This window comes from Mesoplodon bidens (genome assembly GCF_964165515.1).
Source record: "Mesoplodon bidens genome assembly, chromosome: 2".
Taxonomy (NCBI): domain Eukaryota; kingdom Metazoa; phylum Chordata; class Mammalia; order Artiodactyla; family Ziphiidae; genus Mesoplodon; species Mesoplodon bidens.
The window spans coordinates 110,489,753-110,506,811 of NC_138177.1; the positions used below are offsets into that span (position 1 = coordinate 110,489,753).

A 17,059-nucleotide genomic window follows, 5' to 3' on the forward strand; every position below is an offset into this window, starting at 1 on the left:
AATTAAATGCAACATGCGATCTTGAAGCAGGGAAAATGAAGGTTTACTACAATGTAGGGAGAAAACTGGTGAAACTTGAATGGGTATGTAGATTAAAGAATAATACTGTATGAATATTAATTTCCTGATTTTGATAATTTAACTGTGGCTGTGGGAGAGAATAACCTTGTTTTTAGGAAATACATATTTAAGTGCTTAGGGGTGAAGTGGCATAATGTCTGAAAATTACTCTCAAACAATTGGGAGAGAAAAAGAGACAAAAAGGGACAAAATAATAAAGTCAACATGGTAAAATGTTAGCATTTGGGTAACATAGAAGGAAGGGTATTTGGAAAGTTTTCATTCTATGTTTAGTAACTTTTTATAAGTCTATAATTTTTTCAACATAAAATGCTTTATAAAAAGAGATTAATTGCTATGCACTACAAATATTTTCCCCAGTTTTCCATTTGTTTCTTCATTTGTTTATATTGGGTGACATTTGTATTTTTTTTTTTATTTTACCACTTGAAAATTTTAAATCATCCTTCTGTTTTTCTGAAAACCTACAAGTCCCAGAGAACAGGCATGTCTGTCTGATGACTTTTCTCCCTAGTTCTTAGAACAGTGTTTGAAACCTATTGCTGCCCAATAAATATTTGATAGATAAATTAATAAATGTAATCTTTCCCACTCTGAAGAAGATATATTTTTACATATAATTACTTCTAAATCTTCACAGAGTTAAATACTTTTATAAACCCATTAATGCATTGGAATTTACTTTGGTTGTACACCATGAGGTGGAGATAAATTTATTTTCCCCTAGTAGTTTCAGCATTATTTGTAAAACAGATTTTATTTATGGAGTTTTGAAATGCCACCTTCATCATATACTGAATTTTATATCCTTATGAGGATCTGTAGCAGAAGGTTATATTCTATTTCAGTTGCCCCTTGTCCTGAAATGGTTATATCTTGAAAAAAAGGGAGGGAGGGAGGAAGGCAGAGAGAGAGAGAGAAAGAGCCAGACAGAGAGCGGGAGAGAAAAAGACGGAGGGAGGAAGAAAAAATGGAAGAAAGAGGAATTATTGAGAACATCAAATTTATCCAGAGTCAGTCTGCATGAGTTTACATATTCATTACCAGTTTTGTGACCTCAGGCAATTTAACTAAACTTTTTCTTCTCCTCTGTATAAAATGGATAATAAGTAGTACCTACTTAACAGGATTGGTAGAAAATAAAATGAATTAATATATATAAAATAATTAGAGCAATACTCATGCATAGTAAGCATTATGAAGGATTTGCTATATTATTATTTTTTGAGTTCCTGTACTCTTATTTAATAATGCTGTATACTTTTTGTTCTTGCTCCTTTAGTTCTATATTGTTTCCTCCCACTTTCTGTAGTCCATGTCCTTGACTCTCTATTCTCCACTAAAATATTCACATCTTTGAAAACAGACTCTACTGTCAAGGCCTCAAATACCATTTTAGGCAGATAAGGAAGAAGTCTAAAACTCTAGCTCTGGCCCTTCTCCTGAAGTCTAGCTTCTAACTCCAACAGATCTTTGGGTAGTTCCAAAACAGTGTCCTACCAAGATCTCAACATAGTATGTCTCAAACTGAGTTGTCTTCCTTTTGCCATTGGCCAATGGCATAATTTCTTAATCATTCAGACTTGAAATTTCATCCATATCTCTTCCCTTCCCAATCTAACCAGTTATCAGATCTTCCTGATTCCTTTTAATAACAATTCTCTCATTTAGCTTTTCTATTGTTCCTACCATAGTTCACAGTACAAACATATTTCAACACCTACACCGAACTTTTCCTCCAGCCTTCTCTCTTTCCAATCTTAGCATCTGATGTTAAGATCAGTCTTCTTAAAATGGGAATTTGGAACATAATCATTTATGTTTAAAATTCTTTAATTATGTTTCCTATTGCCCATAGATTAAATTTAAACAATAGAATGTAATCTCCATGAGGGAAGAATTTTCAAGCATTTTGTTCACTGATGTAATTGAGTGCCTAGAAGAGTTCCTGGCACATAGTAGGTGACACAATAAGTGTTTATTGAATGACTGAATGAACCCTTATCCTGGCATTCAGGGACTTCCATGGTTTTCCCTCGACCTCTCTTCTAATGCGCAAACCTGTAACCCAAGCTGATGAATCTACTCCTTTCCCTTGAATATAATTCAGATATCTTCCTCTTGTTCAATTGCTATTAGTCTTCTACTCAACATTTCTAAGCATACTGTCTTCTTTTAAAATATTTATTTATTTGTTTTTATTTTTGGCTGCATCGGGTCCTAATTGCAGGATCTTCATTGTGGTATGTGGGATCTTTCGTTGCGGCGTGCGGGCTTCTCTCTAGTTGTGGTGTGCAGCGTTTTCTCTCTCCAGTTGTGGCATGAGGGCTCCAGAGCATGTGAGCTCCGTAGCTGAGGCCCGCAGGCTAAGTAGTTGTGGCCTGCGGGCTTGGTTGCCCCACAGCATGTGGATCCCAGTTCCCCAACCAGGGATCGTCCCCTGCACTGGAAGGCAGACTCTTCACCACTGGACCACCAGGGAAGTCCCTCTAAGCATACTGTCTTTCTCTTCTCCACCTATGTAAATCCTCTTCACTTTTCAAGGCCCAGCTAAATCCCATGGTCTTTGGTTAAGCTATATTAACTAATTTTATCTATGCTGAACTCTACCATCCTAAAAAGTCTATATCATTTAAACCTTACATTGTTTATTTTTTACTGGGCAAATGCCTCCTCTCCCACAATCAAATGTACTGTATTTGTGGGTATGCATACCCTTTGGATGCTTCTGCATGAAAAGGGCTCTAGTAACTCTAACTAGCAAATATTCTCTTCTTATATTCAAAGAACCTGAGATACATTTTAATGATAATTCCATTTCATACAGCTTTCAAATATTGACTCAACATTGTGAACAGAAAAAAAATATTTTTAATCCTTAAGTAATTGAAGGGGAAATGGAGACAGAAATTGGGTTACTTGAGATCTGCTTAATTCTTATTCTATTCTTTCCACCAAACCAAATTACTTGTCTTTTTTTAGTTGACCAGTAGTCAAAAATAGATATACTGTAGGAATAGAATACTGTAGAAATTCTTCAGGTTAAGAATGAATATCTTCCCTTGATACTGGGTTTCTAGGAGGATTCCAGAAAGCCGTGGCTATTTGTTACAAAAGTTGGGGGGGTTAGTTACAGTGGCTGTTTGGCATGTGACACCTTAACTAAGCGATCACAGTTAGCATCACTAGTCATAAAATACATCAACATTATGTATACTCAATACGATGCCCTGAGAAAGGCACAACATCACTTCAGTGGTATTTTAGCTGAAAATACAAAACCTGAATCATGGGACTACATCACACAAATCCAAATTTAGGGACCTTTTACAAAATGACTGACCTGTGCTCTTCAAAACTGTCAAAATGATGAAAGATGAAAGAAGACAGGGAATTCCACAGAGGGCAGGAGACTAAAGAGATATGGCAATTTATTTAATATCTTTGTTAGCTAATTGATTAACTATCTAAATAACAGTGCAGGATCCTAGATGAGATCCTGGACAAGACAATGGACATTTGGGAAAACTGACAAAATTTAAATAAGATCTATAGATGAGTTAATGGTATTGTATAAGTGTTAATTTCCTGGTTTTGATAATTGTACCATGGTTATGTAAGATATTAACATTAGAGGAAGTCAGATGAAGGCTATACAGGAATTCTCTTTACTTTTTAAGCAACTTTTATGTAAATCTAAAATCATTTCAAGATGGAAAGTTGAAAAATTGAGGAAGAGGAAGATGGATTAAACTGTGTTCTTAGAGGAAAAAATCCTCCAGATTCCAAGGGCCACACCAATCATTTCCATTCATTAATATGGTCACCTTAACTTTTATAGTGTGTATGTAATGCGGCATGCCTTTCAGCCTGTGGAAGGGTCATTAGCTGTGGATGGTGCACAGTACAGACAAGAAAAACTTGGAGAAATGATATTCACTGGTATACAGCAGTCATTCATTAAACAGACATACCAAATACTATTTTAGGTGCTGAAAATACAATGATGAGCAAGATAATAGGTCCCTGGCCTTCTGGAATTTCCAGGCTTATTAATGAGAAGATAAAAGCAGAATTAAATTTTTTTTTCTTCAGAGTAGACTTCTCAGTATGAAAAGGCTGTGGAGAGAATGGAGACTTATATAGAAAAAAGAAATTTATTACAAAAATTGGAGAAGGTATTCAAATTGGTAAGGCCGAGGTGTGTTCCTATGCTTTTATCGCATAACTGCAGACCATTAGTCCACGCTTGTAAGCAGGAGAAAGGCAGAGGGCAGAAAAGTGGATTACAGGAGAGAAAAATCAGTAGAAAGCAGTACAGGGGACAGACTGAAAGGAAGGAATGAAGGGGAGGAAAGGAATTAATGAGAACTTTTTGCAGTCAATTAATCATACGACGTAGGCCACAAGCATAGCTGCAAAAAAAAGCAAGAGAGTCGGAGGACAGTGAAGGACTCCGCTGAGCTAAATGTGGTTTCAGAAGGCGTGTGTGAAGAGGATAGAGAAAAGGGGGAATGGGAGACACTCACTCAAGAGAGAAAACATCAAATTAGGGACTGCTGAAAAAGGAAACGGTACATGGACACTTGGAGGAAGGATACTAGTCACCTACAAGCTTCGGGAATGTCGAGGGAGTACAGTGTGGGAAGCGAGAGGGTCGGAGCTGTTCCTGGGCGGCTGCGAGCGCGCCCCAGGCGCGGCGGGCCCAGGGGCTTGCGGACAGGGGCGCCCCAGCCGGGCGCGGGGTGGGGGAAAGGTTGCGGGGCGGAGGGGGAGGTGTGCACTACGTTTGGTGACGTCATTGCAAGTCAGTGAGCGGTGAAATTTAACACCGGCCGGATTTGCTTGGCTCCTCTTCTTCCAGGGGAAGCAGCCGGCGTCAGTCAACGCCGAGCGCCTGCAGTTGCCACCGGTCCCCTCGCACGGACTAGATTTCCGAAGTGGGTGTGTGTACTTGTATGACAAATGTTCCAGCGCGGGTTGTTTCCAAGGACTTCCTCCCCCACTTCATCTCCTTCCCTCCCCCCACCCCTTTCTCCTCCCAGGCCCAAAGCAGAGGACTCCACTGGAGTCACGGAGTCGTCTTTGAACCGCAAGTGAACTCGAGGGCTGCACTCGCAGCCGAGCTCCCGCTGTTGCCGGCGCCCCGCCGCCTGCCCGTGAGGTCTCCTCGCCCGCCCTCCCAGGGCAGCACTCCCCCCGGACTTGTCTGTTACCGAGCTAGGGAGCCTAGCTGCCTACCCTCCGGGTGCTATTTCTTTCCTCCTTCCCATCTCCCCCCTCCCCTTGTGGTTATTGTTGAGGTTTTGGAGCATCGTTTTCATGTGATTTTTCCCCCCCTTTTTCATGGACAGTACCTGCACCCTTAGCAGTTCGGAGCTGGCTTCTGTTTTCCGTTAGCGCTTCGCTGTACGGACAAATGCATACAAATGCATTTAGGAGCCCGCAGGACAAGGCGTGGTGGACAGGTCTCCCACACGGCAAAAACGTAAGTAGCCCACCCGCCAGGGCAGGGGTTAGAGCACCCCCTCTCCCCACCCCCTGGATCCGCTGAGCACGTTGGAGATCTGTGCACCAGCTCCCTGGCACTTTTTTGAAGTTGGGAGTCGGTGAACAGCCGTGACATCCTCCTGTTGTCTCCTCAATTTGTAAAATACTGTGTTTGAAAGGAAGCCTCCTGCCAGTGGGTCTCTCAGACAGTTTATGCTAAAGAGATCCTGCGGCTCGGGAGGAGAAGCCCGCTGGCTCGCGGCCCGACGCGGGCGGCCGTGGCTCCCGCAGCTCCGGAGCTGGACTCGGACGCCAACCCCGGGCTCCAGCTCCCGTCGCCCTCGCGCTCTCCTTCCCTTCTCCTCCCTCAGAGCCCTGGCTGAGGTCCTGTTTCCCCGCGGTGCTCCTCGGGGCGTGCACTCTGGGTACTGCTGGGGCGCTTAGGTGTCCCCTGGGCTCTGTGCGCGAAGCCTGGACCGTGGGGCACAGGCGTGAGGGCAGGGTTGCCGGGTAGGGGGAGAGGGTGCCCACAGAACCTCGGGCATCAGGGCGCTCCTGGACTCATGGGACTCAGCGGCAGTCTCCTGTAGTCTTAAGGCCAACAAGCGTGCTGTCCATCTGGGGCCCAGGCTGCGCCCTGGTCACTGGAGTGTCACTGCGGAAGGGGCTGGACGCGGGGAGGGGGGCGGGGCTGCTGCTCCCGGGGAGTGTTCGCGCCGACCCTGGCTGCCACCCCACCTTCTCTTTGGGCGCTGTACCTGCTCCCACTGCCTCACTCGGAAAAGAGCGTAGATTGGGGGTCGGGGGGGGCGCATGGCCTTGGCTGGCTGCCCTGGTCCCCCTGGAAGAGGTCAGTGGGTTACGCAAGTTTAATTCTGGCCCCGGGGGCGGGAGGGACGAAAGCGACTATAGTCGTTCTCTGCCACTAGGCTGCCCCTCGGGAGAGTAGGTAGGAGGAGGGCCGGGGGCAGAACTGACCGCGCAGCCAAGGGGAGGCGGGGTGCGGAGAAAGACCGCCTTGTGGCAGTGTTTGTGTGAACATGTGCTTCCCAGCCGCTTGCAGCCGAGCCTGGCTGGGGCTCGCGCCCTCTCTCCTCCGACTTCTGGAAGCCAGGGCAGGCAGCCGGCTTCCCCAGTGACAAGGATGCACATCCCCACGCGCCCGCAGCGCGTGACTCAGTGAGCGGGAAAGCTCGTAACCTCAGCAACCGCGTGCGTGCGGCGAGGTGCCCAGGGCCCGGGAGGCCTGACACTTCTCCGCCAGGGTCCGCGAAGAGGCCAGACTCTGCCAGCCGCCTGACCCAGGGCGGCTCACGCCGGTCTCATTAGTTTCCCAAGCAGGTTTCTCGCCACTTCTCTCCGGTGAAGTCCCTTGCATGGACCCTCCCGGAAAGAGGGGTGGGGAGCGCAACGGATCCTGACGGACATGGCGCATCTTCCCGACGGTCTAGGGCGGGTGGAACGGTGGAATGAGGCTTGGGTACCCGCGGATCCAGAGCCACCGGGAGCGGCTGGGTGAGGTCCTCCGCGTCCTGTCCAGCCTCCGCCTCCAGCCATGTGCCCTTCTTGCTCTCCCTGCCAGCTCCGGCCCTAGGGCTTTACCTTGGCCACTCGAAGCCCACGTTGCTAACATTCCCCATGGTAGTTGTAACCAACCTCTCAGATTAAAGCAGATCTTCAGCTCCTAGCCCCTGTCTTGTCTGGTTTACACTTCCCTTCCAGACGCTCCTAGAAAAGGCCCTGCATAAATTCTTGGGCAGTTTGGAGTTTGTAAATTGGGTCCAGATGACTGGGGGGAGGGAGGCAGAGAAACCAAACAGAATGGATTACATCGAGGAACTTCTGAGGAAAAATTAGACTATGTGGAATGGGGAAAATAAAATCCTTGTGGAGAGACATCAGGGTGGGTAGGGGGATCCTGCGTGAAGGCCCTGGTCTCTCCAGCACTCCTAGATGGCCTCCCAGCCAGGGGCCTTGCAGCTTCCTGCAATATCCAGTTTGTTCCATGATAGTTCCCAGTGGGGGTGGGCTGCAGAAAATTAACAGTAATTCAAGATTACATCAGATTGCAGCCCCTCACAGCTCTAATCACACATGCAAAGTAGGGAAAGGTAGTTACTGACTGAGCTGAGAAAATTGTTTCTTGAAAAAATCAAGTTTCTGGGCTTCCCTGGTGGCGCAGTGGTTGAGAGTCCGCCTGCTGATGCAGAGTACATGGGTTCGTGCCCCGGTCCGGGAAGATCCCACATGCCACGGAGCAGCTGGGCCCGTGAGCCATGGCCGCTGGGCCTGCGCGTCCGGAGCCTGTGCTCCTCAATGGGAGAGGCCACAACAGTGAGAGGCCCGCATACCGCAAAAAAAAAAAAAAAAAAAAAAAAAAATCCAGTTTCTGTAAAGAATTAAGATTCTTCAGTTTGAAATTAATGCTATCAGCCTCATAGGGAAAGGGACTTAGGAGAAGCAGCTGATTAGCTGATGATGTCAGGCCACTGAATTAAACCTTAGAGTGCCCCATGAAATCCCTGAGATTTTAACTTTCCACCATCCTTTTGTAACTTTCCACCATCCTTTTGTGGTGATGTTTTTTTGTGAGAGCAGGAGCAGTTTTTTTAAAATCACACTTCTGATTGGTCACCCAGAAACATGTACAGTTTTAAAACTAGATCCTTAAAGACATTTTATTTCAAAGGGCTGCTTTTAGTTGGATTACCTAATGTGAATTTGTGGAATTAATAAAAAACAAAAATTAAAACCAAGAGTCAGTGTTAGATACATTGATTTAACATGTTGCCAGAAAGTCTCCCAGGCAGGCTATTATGGTCATTAAAGGGTTTCTGTAACCAAAGGGGGAAACAAAGTTTGGTATATAAACATCTATTTCCTAGCTAGCACGAAATTCTATTTTTAAAGTTGCTTAGTTATCTTTGCATTCAAATAAACGTTTAAAATAAACTGATGTCTCAGGGAGAGGAATTGTAATTTATAGAAAGTAATTTTGAGTGTTATTTATACATTCTGCTTGGTAATCGGTGAAGCTGCAGGAGAATAATAAATTTTATTATGGGAATTTGAATAGCTGTACTAGTTTCCTTGCCATGCTTTGTAGCTGTGACTTGTTTTAGAATTTGTAATTCTGAGTAAGAAGTGAAGTAAAGACGCTTTCATTTTCATTCTCATAAAAGGCTAGCATTCTGCCATTCATTCACTCATCATTTACTCATTTATTCAGCAAATGTTTACTGAGCTCCAGCTAAGTGTCTAGCATGGTTCTAGGCAGAAGTGATACAATGATTGAGCAAGACAGAAGCCTAATTGCTACCCTCCCAATGTGCCCAGGTTAGTATAGGAAACAGAAAATGAAACAACCAAGAATAACAAAATGAGATAAGGGTATACACAGAGGACATCTAACAGTCTTGGTAGTTGGGGAAGGTCGGGAGGAGTAATAATGGAAGGAAAGGCTGACCAAAGGCAATGAAATCTAGACTCAGACCTAAGTGGAAAATGCATGGAGCTTTACAGACAGAGAGAACAGTAAAAGGCTTAGAGGTGAGACAGCACAGTGCATTTGAGGGCCTGAAAGAAATGAAGTTGGTTGGAGCACACATTCTAGGGGAGAAGTGACTGGAGCTGGATCTGGAGAGAGAAACAAAGACTAGATCATGCAAAGCCTTTACTTTCTTAGCTAAATAAATGGAGGTTAGGATCACCTGGCTTCTTGATCTTGGGGTCAGTGCGCAGGTGGAAAATGTTAGAGAAGTTATATATTTGTTTAAACTCAAGACCACCTGATAGTCTCATTGACTGAAGATTGATACATTCATTCATTTAAAAATCTTTATTTAACAGTAGTGTGTGCCAGAAACTTTGCTAGGCTAGGCAGTACTCAGTTTAACAATCTCTGTGGTACTGCAAGGAGAGACTATTTTAAGTGTATATTTCTTCCCTGCTACTGACTGGACTCTAGGCATTTTGATCACTTGAAGTCCTCAAGCATATTTATCTCCTTTGCATTTCATGAGTTGCCTGTATGCTTGGAATTTAACCAAAAGCTCTAGTATGTTTCACACTAGATTAGTTATACAAGTACCTATTGAGTTGAATTCATTTTGTATAAGTTTTTGACACTTTACTCCCTACTGCTGGGATAAGAACTGCTTTTCAGTTATTTTGGGAACAAAGTACAGAAATTTTACTATTACTGGATCTTAGCAGCTAGTAAAGAGCAAAATCTGTAAAGCTGTCATGACTTACAGAATTTTTTGGCTTGTAAACCCAGTGTGATGGAAATTGTTGAAATTCTTGATGTATATTACATGTATGTTTTTCAGATTAGTCTACTTTTTCCAATTGGTTTAAATGAAAATCGCCAATTCAATAAAAAAAAAGTTTCTTATTCACAAATTGAACCTGTGTAGGAATGAGCATCAGTAACTTGAGGACATATATCATAAAACCTGAAAGTCTCATGGATGCCCTAAACAAAAAGATGCCTGAAATTCCCCTGAAGTAACTTAAACCCTTCAGATAAAGAGAAAGTTGAATAGCTCTAAGAATTATTTAGGGAAGATGCCTGGGATGGATATTAGTTCCTTAAATATTCTGAGTATGCTCTTTAGATATCTATTTCCTGCTTGATCCCCTCTAGGCCTTCACCCTTCACATGTCTGGTCATGTTTTGACTGTGGCTTATGTCAAACTGAAAATGTGGCTAGCAGACCAGACACACAGAGTATTTCACATTTTGTTATATATCCTCAGTAATATTATGGGTTATATTTGCTGAACATTTATTGAATGTTTCTTACCATATTGTTAACTTCTTTCAGACCTGGTCTGATTTTGTTAAATGTCTGAGTATATGTACTTCTGTTACTTTATATTAATGACACATGGTCCAGACATACAAAAAAATGAACAAAAACAGGCATGGTTTGAATATTTGAAAAATATTCATATTTAATACAGTAACTAGACTTTTTATTAGGGTACACTAAATGTATGAACAAATTAGCAAAGTAGACTATTTTAGGTTACTTAATTAAAAAAGAATTGGCCAGAACTGTAAAAGGACCTTTCCCCAGCTGTGGTTAAACAACATGCCCTTTATATATGGTGATTTATACAACATCTTGCTTTATACAACGTAGCTTGATCTTTGTCCTCTAATGCCAGTATGTTAATAGGATTCTGCCATACACACAAATTTGGGGGTTTTATATTTGGAATTTAAAATATAAAATTTATATTATGTCATCACATAATAGATGAGTCAGCTAAGACTCAGAAACTTGAAATAACCCACCCAAGGTCACAGAATGAGTTTGAAATAGAACCAGGATTAGCCTTTTGACTCCTAGTCTAGTGTTATTTTCTTATTAACCATGTTGTTTTCTCTGCAACAACTTAATAGTTTTAATTTTAACTTATTTAAGGACTCCAGCATGTCTAGTATGATATGTACAGCACAACAGCAGAGAAGCCCAAAGCACAGCTGCTACCCTTGAGAACTCTATCATCTGCTAATGTGGAAATGTGATATTATTTTCTTAATTAAGTAAATGTATCATAAATGTAATATCATGGGGAGGGGGGAGCAAAAGCAAAGAAATAAACAAGCCCAGCTCAACTAGACATTTCCCAGAAAGCTTGGATTCATTAGACATCCATTTTATTCAGTGATAGAGTTGGGCTCTTTATCAAACTGATTATGTCAATTAAGCTTGATCTCTTTGTGTTCCAACTTCAGAGATGAGAAAAAACAGTTAAAATGAAAAAGAAGACTTCCACTTACCCTACCACAGCAGATTTTTTTAAAAGAAATTCTTCTTTCCCTCTTTGGACATCCAACTAAAAGTACCCATATTTTACTTTACTTTTCCTAAGTGTTGAAAGAATTAGGTTCATAGGGAAGAATTGAATTCCTCAGTCATTGAGAGATCTTACTATTATTCCATTCCTGTTTAAAAATATTCATTGTGTCAATTTTATGTGAGAAATTGATAAAAGATGAAGACCTGTTACTTGCTCAGATATTTACTTACTAATTAATCGTAAAAGGTACAACATATATGGGTTATAATACAGTTAAAATTAAAGCATCAAGAGTACAGAGGTGAGGAAAAGATCCAGTCCTCTTTAGGGATGATGGGAAAATTCATGGAGCAGGTATTCAAATTAGGCTTTGATGATACTGAACATTCTGACAGGTGGAGACTGAGAGCTTTTCAGGCACTTACAAGGTCTGTCCATGGAGTAGAGAATAACATGATATGGCTGGAGCTTTGGGATATCAGATGTAATTGGTCCATAATGCTAAAAAAAGAAAGGAGGTTGAAGCTGAATGATAAGGGCCTTGAACACCTGGTGAGGAACTTGACTTTTCCTGCTCTTCCTTAGTTGTACGCTCAGGCCATTCAAGATGGCTGTTCTCTTGCTCTCTGTAAATCCCCTGCTCGACCAGGCCCTGCTTCACTCACATGACTATCCAATCTTCTTAATTATAGGACTTAATTAGTAACTGCCCCCAGCCGCTGGTTTCCCTGGTAACTGATGAGCCAACCTGATGTCAATTCTCCCTATAAATGGTAGCCTCCTTCTCCCTCTGGAAGGTTGCTGTTACGTCCTGTTTGCTGTCTGCTAGGTAGGTACGGTGCCGGTGTTGCTCCAGGACCGTTTGCTTCAGACTTGTAAGATCCCCTATCCAATAAACCGTTGATGTCTCCTCTGTCGCTGTTTTGGGGCTCTTTTTTCAGTTTAGAGGTTGGGCAACTCTGAGGCTTGCCGGCCTGTGGGGTACAGCCCGACAGTTGGCCAGAAGTTTGGGGTAGAATTAGAAAAAGAGAAAGAAAATCACTATTTCATATCATTGATCTCTCTTAGTCATCAAATTAGTACATAGGTACGCTTACCTAAGGTGTGGCTCCACTGATTTGTCATAATCTCCTAAAATCACCTGGCTAAGGGATGATGTTTGATGTGTTCAGGTTTTCACGCCAGGAATAGACTTGTTAACATATCTAGAAAGTACTTTATTTGCCATTTTTCTCCCCTGAGGTCATTGGGGAAGTCTGTGAGTTGGCTGAATTGTCAAGTGAATAGTGCTCGTTATTGTACTCTTCACTAGTTAGCTTTATTCTGGATGGAACAGTGCCTGTGGGTTATTTCTAAGCTCTCAGTGAGCCAGATTACTTTGGCCAGGTGAGAAGTGCATCCTTTCATGTTGCATTTTCTGTTAAAACAGCATAATTCTGATATACTGTCCTTCAGTGACCAGAATCTTGAACTATTTTCTAGTCTTACCGACGTACATCCTGCCAGTTGAAAATAGAAATTTGAAAGGAAAAGAGCCTCCTTTTACTCAAACTCTAGATCCCATTGGGATCCATCCTGGAGCACCCAAAGAAATTATTTTAATTTCACACTGGGGTCCTCAACGTTGCACATTGGAATCACCTGAGAAGTGTTTAAGAATCCCTGTAGGACAAATTAAAATCAGAATCTCTGAGGGTGGGGGTGGGGAGGGAAGAACCCAAGTATTAGTAGTTTTTAAAAATCACCAGGTGATTCCACTATGCAGCTCCAGTAAAAAGATGCAAAACAAGTAGGCCTCACATCATCTCTTGAGCATCATCTATTCCAGAACAGTAGTCCTCGGTGTGTGACTCTCCAGATCTGCATCATCAGCATTGCCTGAGAACTTGTTATAATTGCAAATTTTTGAGTCCCACCCCAGACCTACTGAGTCAGAAACTTTCAGGGTGGAGCCTAGAAATCTTTAACAAGCCCTCCAGGTGATTCTGATACCCACTCATGTTTGAAAACCATGATCTAGGGCAGTAGAAAAGGATTTTTTTAAAAAGGGTCAAATAGTCTTATTTGTGTCATGTCATAAAATTAGATATATGTGATTTAAGCAAAATATTAGGTTATTTTAAGTACAATGTAACTATCAATAGTAAATATTCTAAATTGTTTTTTCCTCAGAGTTTGGTACATACGCAATCAATATTAGAATCACCTAGTTAAAAATGTATACATGCTGAGGATCCACTTCAAATTTATGAATCATAGTCACTATGGGAAGGCCTGGAATCTGGATTTTTCAAAAAAGCCTCAGGTGGTTCTTTGGCAAACTAACATTTGAGAACCATCTCATGGATGACACCATATATGGGAATCTTTTATAGGCTTCATTAAAATATATGGTCTAACTATTTGCCCATATCAGTTGAAATTTCTATAATGATTCAGTTGATTAGTTTGTAGGGTTAATGATTGTTAAGTATTCTATCAAGGTCTTATAAAAGCTGTGCTCTGTGCTAAGCATGACCATAGAATGTACATTTTTCACATACTGAAAAAATGCTTAATACTATTCTAATACAAATAATATGTCCATTATAGCAAAGAGAATTGTATAATTTTATATTGTATATAAACATACAATTATAATAGTATAATTTTATATTAGCTTACTTTATTACATTAATATGCTCCTTATTCTTGTTGATAAAGGTGAAAACATAGTGATAAATTAAAAATGTACCAACTTAGTGATAAATGTATCTATTTAGTGATAAATAGAAAATGTACCAATTACTACTAGCACACCAGGAACTTAATAAAAATGATTTCCAGAGGGCTCTGTAATCATTCCTTGCAGAGCTGTATTTTCAGAAATGTCATTTGGGGAGTCTCTGAGTTAGACTAAACAGAATCAGAATCTATATTGGCAAGAAAAACTAGGTAATAAAATAGTTTTCAGTATGTTCATCATTACTTTTTGAAACTATCTCTATGATTTTCAGTTGGGAGGTGAAGCCAATTATGAAGACTAATCAACAAAATCTATCAAAAGTTTGGTTAAACTAAAAAATCACAAAATATTTTTATCTTGTTCATCAATGTGAATGAATATTTTGATTTGTAGTGGTTAAGTACTGTGTTCACAATTACTGTTCATCACAATGGTCAATGTTGACAGCTACAGGTCGTTAGTATTTTCAGAACCAAAGAGTCATGAATCTAGTGCGAGTGATTTGAATATGATCTGCAAATAGATTTTATATAAAAACATTTAAGCAAGTAACTGGTTCCATCAATTTATAATCACTGTGGTTAAGTGACTATAAGTTGTATTTTTTGCCAATCTGTAGTAGTTTGTGTAAAATTACATGTATGGTGATTTGACATAATATATACTACTAATAATTTCACCTATACTAGTTCACATTTATTGAGTTTTTCCTGTGTGCCAGGTACTGTTTGGGGTGCTTTACATGAAGTATTTTAGTTAATATTCAAAAACCTTTGTGAGATAGACTTAATAGATGGAGACACTAGGGCACAGAGTAATAAAAAGGGTGCCCAAGACACACAGTAAGTGGCAAAGCTGGAACTTGAATTCAGAGCCCTTGCTTTTAACCAATATGAGTATTAAAATACTGTGTTAATTAAAATAATAGCTTAATTCTTAATCTTGCACTAGAGTTCATTTTGAATTTTATGATTTATAGGTCATAAATGTCCAACTAAGTTTTTTCCAATTGTTTTTTTTTTTTAGGAAACTGCTTCTTCATTTGATTGTACTATGTGTGTCAGGGGGTGCTGTTCATGCACAAGATCAAGGTAAGAATGTTACCTTGTTACTTATTTACTTATATAAAAAGTCAGCTTCCAGATAGCAAAAGTACATGACTTTTCAAGTTGTCATGACCTTAAATTCAACATTAAACAGTAAAAAAATTCTACCGAGTACAATGAGAATGTAAGGGTGAAGAAACCAATTTGGGGGGAAATATGACCTTTAAGGAATTATTCATATCTTCTGTCTGTGAAATTGCTTACCTTTTTAAGCATACTCTCTGTAAAAGAAGTTTTGTACAGTAAAAGGCTTTGCTTGTGACTTCATTTTAAGTGGGAGTTCTTGGGGGTGGCAAACTGTGACTGAATTACCTTTGCACTTCTTGAAACAACACAGGCATATACTAAATGTTCCGTCTAGATTTACATCATTAAGAAAATTAAGAAACAAAATAAAATGTGAATACCAGTGGGCTTGGGATTTCATTTAATTCAAATGGAGAGGTTTAGAAAGTAGTTGAAGGTTTTGTTTTGTTTTTGCTTGCTATCTAGTTGCTCTGGTGGTATGGTGATAGAGTTTTGGGAATCTATATATACCTTAATTTATTCATTTATTAAACAACATTTAAATAATATTTTCTGTTTGCCACCATAATATCCTAATTGCCAGTGATTGAAATGTGAATAAGATAATGCCTCTGGCCCCAAAGTGAAAAAACAAGTGCCTTTGTCAAAGGTTAAAGAAAAAAAAAAAAGCCAAAGTCAAAGAGAAAAACCCTGGAACTGTGCTGGATCTACAGAAAATATCACCGTGGTCCTGATTTTTCTTTTTCCTCCTCTGCTTTGTATCAGCAGGGCTGCCAAATTATTCACTTGACAGAACCAACTTTTCAATTCAATGACCAATTCAAGGAGTCACTTGTCAATTTAGTCAATTAATCAAATAAAAGTAGAAAAAGACAAGTAAACAAAATACATGTAGGTAGAGAGAAGGCACAAAGGAGGGGGTGGTACTCTATTTATTGACCAAATTGACCAATGGACATAACATTAAGTATTCTGTCAAATACCACATGTATGAATTAAAAGCCATCACGGAAGGCATTTTCTAACTGTCTTTTATGGGGAGATCATTAAATCAGGTCACATGTAACTTCATGAAATGCTATTTTTGACCAAGTCATTTCTGTTACTTTAGTTTGCTTTAAGTAGCCAAGAAGAGGATAGAAACTCTCTCTCTTAATTTCTTGCTATCATGACTGTTACAGTGTCAGAGAACTTATGTTACCAGTCACTGTGCTAGTAGAATATATATTTTCTTCATCACTACCTCATTGCAGGGTTTTTATAATTATGCCTATGAATTGCTGAAACCAAGATTAAGAAGAATAAATAACTACCCCAAGGGTTGCAGGCTAATAAATGGAAGAACCAAGATTTGAACTCAGGTATTTAGACTATAAAGTCTACCAATTCTTTAAAATTAAGCCTTTTGGACAAGAGAGAAGATAAGAAAGAGGAGAATTGCTATTATTAAATATCTATTTTCTGTCTTGTCCTTTGCTGGAATTTTACATATGTGATTCTAATCCTCATAATGAACCTGTAGGGTAGGTATCATAGATGAAGAAACTGAGGCCCAAGGAAGGGGCTTGCCCAGGCTTATATAGCTAAGAGCTGAATTTGGGCCTGTCAAGTCTGACCCAAAAAAAAACAGCAAAAACCCCCCACTTCTTTCCATTACACATACCCTTGCTTTACAGTTGTCATCTGTTAGTGTTATGAGTTTAATAATTTACAAAATGTGTCATTATCCAGATATCAAAAACCCAGACAAAGATATAAGGAAAACTGAATATTTATGAATAGATTTTTTTAAAAAGTCAGAAGTAATGAAAGGAGT

At 40.4% G+C, this 17,059-nt stretch overlaps 1 protein-coding gene across 1 annotated transcript in view; it reads left to right on the forward strand.

The window, feature by feature from the left end:
- Positions 1–5,168: 5,168 nt before the first annotated feature.
- Positions 5,169–17,059, forward strand: part of COL24A1 (collagen type XXIV alpha 1 chain) — a 400,363-nt gene continuing 388,472 nt past the window's right edge. The window contains exons 1-2 of the mRNA XM_081222837.1: positions 5,169–5,569; positions 15,137–15,201. Of these exons, the coding sequence (XP_081078963.1) occupies positions 5,511–5,569; positions 15,137–15,201 (124 nt within the window). The 5' untranslated portion in view covers positions 5,169–5,510. The remainder of the gene's footprint in view (positions 5,570–15,136; positions 15,202–17,059) is intronic.